General features: G+C 44.6%; 1 protein-coding gene across 5 annotated transcripts in view; it reads right to left on the bottom strand.

Moving 5' to 3' along the window:
- The window catches only part of bahcc1b (BAH domain and coiled-coil containing 1b), a 66,636-nt gene that overhangs the window by 21,084 nt on the left and 38,052 nt on the right, over positions 1-7,500 (bottom strand). For all 5 annotated transcript variants that reach the window (XM_034214371.1, XM_034214370.1, XM_034214373.1 and 2 more), the window contains exons 10-11: positions 7,345-7,500; positions 3,776-4,654 (exon numbers count right to left, since the gene is read on the bottom strand). The exon at positions 7,345-7,500 is cut by the window's right edge and continues 217 nt beyond it. In XM_034214371.1, coding sequence (XP_034070262.1) covers positions 3,776-4,654; positions 7,345-7,500 — 1,035 coding nt within the window. The remainder of the gene's footprint in view (positions 1-3,775; positions 4,655-7,344) is intronic.

Genomic DNA, 7,500 nt, shown 5'->3' with positions numbered 1-7,500 from the left:
AAGAAAGGAAGGAGATAAGGAAAAGGAATATGGGAGAAGAGTTAAGAAGGAAAAGAAAGGAAAGGAGGAGAGGGAGAGAAGAGAGCAAGGAAGGAAGCGAGGAAGTAGGAAAGAAAAGGAAAGAATTGAGAAGTAAAGGAAGGAAGGGAGAGGAGAGGAAAGGAAACAAAAGGAAAGGATAGGAAATGGAAGGAAAGAAGGGAAAAGAAGAAGAGGAAAGGAAAAGGAAGCAAAGGAAATGAAGATAAGGAAGAAAGGGAAAGGAAAGGAATGAAATAAAAAGGAAAGGCAAGAAAGGAAAGGAAATAGATAGAGATGAAATGATTGGAAGAGAGGAGAGAATAGAAAGGATAAGGTTTACTGGATCACTCTCAGTCTGCGCACTGGAGCTGCACGGCCTATTCACTGACATCTGACGTTATTAAAACCTCTGTGTGTGTGTGTGTGTGTGGTGTGTGTGTGTGTGTGTGTGTGTGTGTGTGTGTGTGTGTGTGTGTGTGTGTGTGTGTGTGTGAGTGTGTGAGACAGAAATGCAGTAAACATAGAGAAAGAAGAGAAAGGATGGAGTCTTCATCCACGAAAAAGAAACAAACGGGTGAGAGAAGGACAGGTGAGAGGGGGGAGACAGAGAGGCTTTGTCCTGTCCCGCCTCACAGAGGTCACCGCCGTCTCATCTGTCAGACCTCTGAGCCAATGGCACGCTCCGATTACCCTGACAGGATGACATCACCGCTGACATCACCACGCCTGGTTTGGAGGATGACCACGATCAATAGATACCTTCCGCCCACAATGCACCACACACACACACGCCACACACACACACACACACTCTCACACACACATCTCTGCACAGTAATAACACCACACTGGGTCCCTAAAGGGTGTGAGTGGTGTAATAAGAGGAAGCACAGGGGAAAAAACTAAAACAGTGGAGGAAAATTAAAAACCATTACAGTTAATATGGGCCGAGTCGTCATTAAGGGCCATTAAGGATGTTTATTGAGCTGAAACTTAAAGGAGTACTATGACACAAACAGCTCCTCCATGTCTGTGTACAGAAGTAATGCTGCTTATACTAAATAATTAAGCTATAGTAAAACCATTTTATTTCTCCTTAATGTAGTATTTTTGTCCTTTTTATAACAACAAGATGATGTCATTTATATTAAGGTAAGATATTAAAAGGAGAGTCGCAACGACTATTTGGCGAGTCAAGTAGAGGAACGTTAAATTACATTTTCATGCAATAATGGCAGAAAATGCTTTTTAGTCTCTCTATTTTAAATCACAATAGATTCAGAATTGTTAGGATTTGGACTGAATATCAAGAAATGTAAAACAAATTGTCAATTTTTTCCCTATTTCCTGGAATCGTACAGACCAGACGATAAATCTAGAAGAATAATCAGTATGAGTGTAATAAATAGAAAGTAATTGCTTGTTGCAACTGTAAAGGATACACAAAATTACTCTTTGGCTCAATTTCACAGATGTTACACAAATATTCAAAGAGACAAAAAATGTGAAAACACTGAAACTTTAATTAAATGTATCATGTCAACAGATTTCACATAACTGTATTAGGTAGATAATATTAAGTTTAAATAAAGAATATTAGGTTAAACGTAATTGTATTGCTTTTAACTAACGTAATACAGTTATGTGACATTTTTTGACAACATCATTGTAATTAAAGCCAACGTTTGAGTTTTTCCAGTGTAATGTTGGTGTAGTGTAAATACAAGTAATGCTGCTAATTTATCCTGGAGGGGGAAAGCATCTCTTGATTCCCTAATCTGTAATTGCGATCTCCTGCAAACGGCTGAGATATCTTCCGCGTGGAGGAGCGGCATTAATGCATCTGTCTGGGATCGGTTTCATCTCCCAAACACATTCAGGATGACAAAACTGCCACGAGCGGTATTAATAATATTCCATGCAGCGCGGACAGGGCAGGGTTTCAAATAAATGTGTTGCAATTTGGAGAAAACGTTTTCCACGCCGCGACAGGACTTATTGATTTCACACCTATTACACATGCTAAGCACGTGCGCGCACATGTAAACAAATGCACACACTCGGTATCTCTCTCACACACACACACACACATGCATGCACAGACAGCTGCAGAGCGACTTGTGATTTTTTACACTTATTAATTCTGTCGACAAGGCTTGCAGAGGCAGGATTTACACACAAGATTACATTGGTTTAATAAAAAAAGAAAAAAGAGAAAGGAGAAGCAGGTGAGGGGGGAGAAATAACAAAGAGGGAGGAGGTGGAGAGACACATAGACTCTGATGGAGGAGCGCCGGGATTCATTTGGGATTACTTAACAGCTTACGCACACACTCCGCCGCACATGCACACACACAAATGCATGCAAACACACACACACAGATGCTGGCATAAATAAAAACACTTTCTCTCAGAGGGACGAGAGGAAAATAGGAGCGCTTAAAGGAGAAGTGTTTTAAAGGAAAGGGTCTAATTAGCAAAGCAAGATGCCAGAGCCTCGGGGACACACTGGGCAAAGTGTGTGTGTGTGTGTGTATGTGTGTGTGTGTGTGTGTGCGCGCGTGTCTGTTAATGTGTATGTCCTGGCTTCTGTCTGAAGCTCAGCTCATTTGTCCATCTCTGTGTCCCCATTAAACACACACACGCACACACACACACACACACACACGCATGCACCTCCCAGAGGAGAAAATATGGTCTACAGGCAAGAAACAGAGTCAGAGCAGAGGAAGTAAGCAGGGCAGCGAGTGGGAAAATGTGTGTGTGTGTGTGTGTGTGTGTGTGTGTGTGTGTGTGTGTGTTTGTTTGTGTGTTTGTGTGTTTGTGTGTGCGTGTGTGTCTGTTAATGTGTATGTCCTGGCTTCTGTCTGAAGCTCAGCTCATTTGTCCATCTCTGTGTCCCCATTAAACACACACACACACGCACCTCCCAGAGGAGAACATATGGTCTACAGGCAAGAAACAGAGTCAGAGCAGAGGAAGTAAGCAGGGGCAGCGAGTGGGAAAATGTGTGTGTGTGTGTGTGTGTGTGTGAGTGTGTTTATGTGTGTTTGTGTGTTGAGGTCCACATCTGGATTGCACACCGAGGCCCTGCTGTGTGTGTTCATGTGTGTCTATGTAGTCAGGAAAAGAATTAGGCTATAGTGCATTTTTTGATTTGTCCTTGATCTAATTTTATAAGTTTTCTTGTCCTTTTTATTACAACAAGATGATGTCATTTGTACACAGGACCTATTTAAAAAGGATCCTGGATACGGTACAATTATTTGGTGTGTCAATTTCTCTGAACATAATTTGCCGATTTTTTTATAATCAGCCAACGTTCAAGTCATTTTTCATGCAAAATGGTAGAAAAATGCATTTTGACTATGAAATGATTCCAATTCAAGTGAATCTGGTCTGAATAGACAAGAAATCGAGAAGAGATTTCTCTATTTTCTGGAATTATGTAGATAAATATATAAAAAAGAACCAACAGTTTCACTATAAGAAATAGAAAGGACTGTAAAGTATACACTAAATCACTCTGGGAATTTTTGGCTCAATTTCAGAGATATTTCACAGACTTTCAAATATTCCAATTTTAAAGACGCAAATGACATCACGTTGGAAGGCCTCTTTGTTTTTGTATTCGGGATTGTGGGAAACGGTATTTTGATCTCTGTCTGTACACACAAACTGAAAGATTGACAATACAGTTGACTTTGACTTGAAGGCCTCAGCAGAACAAAACAGAACCATCAGATGAACTCACCCTCAGCGTCTTTCTGTCTGCTCCTCTGTTGGATCTCCAGCTCGGCCAGTTCTCCCAGTATCTCCATGCCGTGGTGTGGGGGGGGGCTGGGGGCCCTGACAGCAGGAGCAGGAGGGTACAAGGCATCTCTGGAGGCGCAAAGAGTGGCAGCGATCAGGAGCTCCAGGCTCCACATGTAGGCGCCTTGTGTCTGAGCTGCTGTGCCCGGGGTGGGGGGGAGGAGGGTGTCAGAGGAGGGGGGAGGACCAGGAGAAACACACCTTACTTCCACTGAGTTTTCGCCTGGAATCTCCTTCTCCTTCTCCTCCTCCTCATCCTCCACCACCTCTACATTCTCTCCTTCTTTGTCCTCCACCTTCTCCTCTACAAACACAGTACATTCTGTTGGTTCAGGCCCCAGTTTTTCTCCCTCCATGTCCTCTATTCCATGTTTATTATCATCCTCCTTCTCTTTGGATATTTGGGGCTCCTCCAGGCCGGCCTTCTGGCCCGGGCAGCCCAGAGAGAGCTCTACTTTTAGGGTTTTGCCCGTGGCGGGGCAAGCTGAGTCTTGGATCAGAGCTGGGGAAGGGCATGGCGGCAATCCAGAAATCTCGCTCTTGGGCTCGGAGAATCCTTTCACTTCCACCCTGCTCTCTTCCTTCTCCTCGATCACAACTGTACTCCGGGATTCCACAACTTCGCAGTCTCTATCTTCTTCTTCTTCTTCCCCCCTCTCCTCTTCTACGGTGATGTGGAACGGATGTGGGCGGGGCTTGGACTCGGGCTCTGCTGGCTCCGCCTCCACCGTGGCTTGTTGGGCCAATCGAGCTTCCGGAGGCGAGAGTCCGGCCTTGTAACCCATGGTGATCGGAGGGTAGGTGTAAACAGGTGGTAGGTCTGGAGGAAAGAAGAAAAAGCCGGCGTCAAATAGCATATAAAACCATTTCACTATCGGACAAACTGTACAAAATAATATTAAAAAGCATCAGAAAATAGAGAATCTCTGTGTCTTTAAGTGAGGCCCTTTCCCTTTTTGTATTCATTGCCATTCTGTTCAGGCAGAGGATGACGCGTGTGATTACAGTCGGCATACACTGACAGCAGGGTGCCGAAAACACACAGTGTCTGCTCGTTTGTGTGTGTGTGTGTATGTGTGTGTACAGTAGTGTAAAGTATATGTTTTGGATGTGTGTGTGTGAGTGAGTGTATAGATCTATGTGGGATATTGATGACACCCTGCCGTTTTCCTGTGATTGCAGCGTCGGCCCTGTCACCCCTGCGCTTTCTGTTATTGATGGTATCCCTCCGCCCCCCTGACAACACAGCCAGATGAATGCATATCCTTCCGCCTGTTCTTTCTCAAGGACCCCTGAAGGATAAGGAGAGCCCGTCTGAAGATCCCTCTGACCTTCGTCTCGTGACACACATGCAAGCTTAAACACACACACACACACACACACACACACACACACACACACACACACACACACACACACACACACACACACACACACACACACACACACACACACACACACACACACACACACACACACACACACACACACACACACACACACCACACACACACACACACACACACACACACACACACACACACACACACACACACACACACACACACACACACACACACACACACACACACACACACACACACACACACACAGGTGCACTATGGCAGGTCAAACACACACACACACTGAGTGCCCATATGCTTTCTTTGACCTTAATGACTGACCTGCCCGCTGTCCCTCTTTAGCTCTCTGAGGAAAAATGCTCACACACAAACACACACTCAAGGGCACACAGAGCAAGGGATCGGCCATGCTTCAAACTATTTCTGCAAAATCAAAAGAATACCACGCTTCAAAGACCGGTGCTACATTTCTGCAGCAGCATCCTCTATCTTACTCTCTTTTTTCTGTCCCACTACACCTCTCTATATCTGTCTCTTTCAACCTGCTGATAACGTTTTTGTTTTTAAAATCAGAGTAGGAGGGGTGCAGGTAGGGTGACCAGATGTCCCGCTTTGCGCGGGACTACACAGCATTTTCACGACTTTTGGTGCGTCCCACAAATTGAGACGATGTCCCGCATATTTCATTTTGATTGGCTAAAACGCTTTTCTTTAAAATCAGATTTATCCAATGGCTGTTGAGAAAGCAGGGAAGGCTATCATCACGGGGGTGTGTTTGCTGTCAATCAATCTGTAACACACGGCGGGTGCTGGTCAAGTGTTAACCAATGAGAGTAACTCACTCACACACACCCCCCCCCCCCCCCCCCGCCAAACAAACAGCAACAACGAAAGTCAGTCAATAATGCAGGCGACCCAGCAGGTTATGGAAAATGGAGGAAACTACAGATAAGAAGAAAAGAAGATGCACATACAACAAAGACTGGGAAGACACTTATCAGTGGGTGAAGCCAGTGCAGGGCGACTCTCAGAGAGAGTTTTTTGCAATCTTTGCAAGAGTAATTTTTACAATTTCACATGGCGGTGAATACGACGTCAAAACACACCGAGAATGCGATTCTCACAAGAAACGTGTCGCTCAAAAAGAGACATCCCACTCTATGGAGACATTCCTACTCAAACCAAAAAATGATGGCCACTCAGACAAGGTAACAGCAGCAGAAATAACCAGTGATTACCATACAGTGCAACACTCCCAATCATACCGGTCAAATGACTGTGGTAACAAGCTAGCGCCGACCATTTTTCCAGACTCTGAGATAGTAAAGAAAATGTTATGTGGACGTACAAAAGCAGCTTGCCCCTGCCTCTGTGGAGAGTTGTTTGACAGAGTTAAAGACACCAGTGTCTAGGTGGCAAAATAGCCCACACACTGTGGGGGGGGGGGGGTACTAAATTGTTACTGCATTTTGACTTGACTTTCTGTCATTGTTTATTGGATGCTGTTGAATAGATCAAATGAAACAGAATAGAAATAGAGATTTTTTTTCCGGGGGGGGTGTGTGCTGTTGAGAGGGTGTCCCACATTGTCCCACACAAACATACTCCTTGTCCCACATTTGGTTTGTTGGGACCTGGTCACCCTAGGTGCAGGAACAAGTCCTAAAACCCAGGATTGAGTTAGCATTTAACAACTTCCTGTTGCAGTTATCATTTTTAGCACAAGGTCTATTTATGGTTAGACGCCTGAAATCACTTCTATGGTTAACACAAGCTGAAGAGATGCTCATGTTTTGTTCTACGACATTAAAAATGTTCGGTGAAAAATTGGACCACTAAACGTCATCACGGCGAACATTAGCTGTCTTTAGCTTAGCGGTACTGGTGCGTAAATTAGCTCATATATAGCCTAATGTTAACTTTTTACTCCCACTAAAAATAACATAAAGTTGTGTTAATATGTGGAGAATATTGTGCTGAAGAAATGTGTAAGTGTGTTATGTGTAATATCTTATTTTTGGCAATAATCCAAAATCCAATAGAAAAATCCCAGGAGCCCTTGCTGTTGCCAACTTCCTATTGGCCTACAAAAAGACGTCATCACTGCACCATTCTATTCCCAAAGTTAAAATATCTACACACTCACCTGGCTCTAGGGATTGTGGGTAGTCCTGCGGTGGCTGTCCCTCCCCTCGGTCACTGCCCCTCTCCAGCCCCTTAGAGAGGTGTGAGGGGGCGGGGCTTAGGGCTGGGGAGCGAGGCGCCGCCGCTGCAGGGCTCGGTGCGGGAGTCAGGGGGTTCG

This window comes from Gymnodraco acuticeps, unplaced genomic scaffold (genome assembly GCF_902827175.1).
Source record: "Gymnodraco acuticeps unplaced genomic scaffold, fGymAcu1.1, whole genome shotgun sequence".
Lineage (NCBI taxonomy): Eukaryota > Metazoa > Chordata > Actinopteri > Perciformes > Bathydraconidae > Gymnodraco > Gymnodraco acuticeps.
The sequence above is the reverse complement of the archived record's forward strand: the minus strand, read 5'-3'. Positions and strand labels throughout refer to the sequence as shown.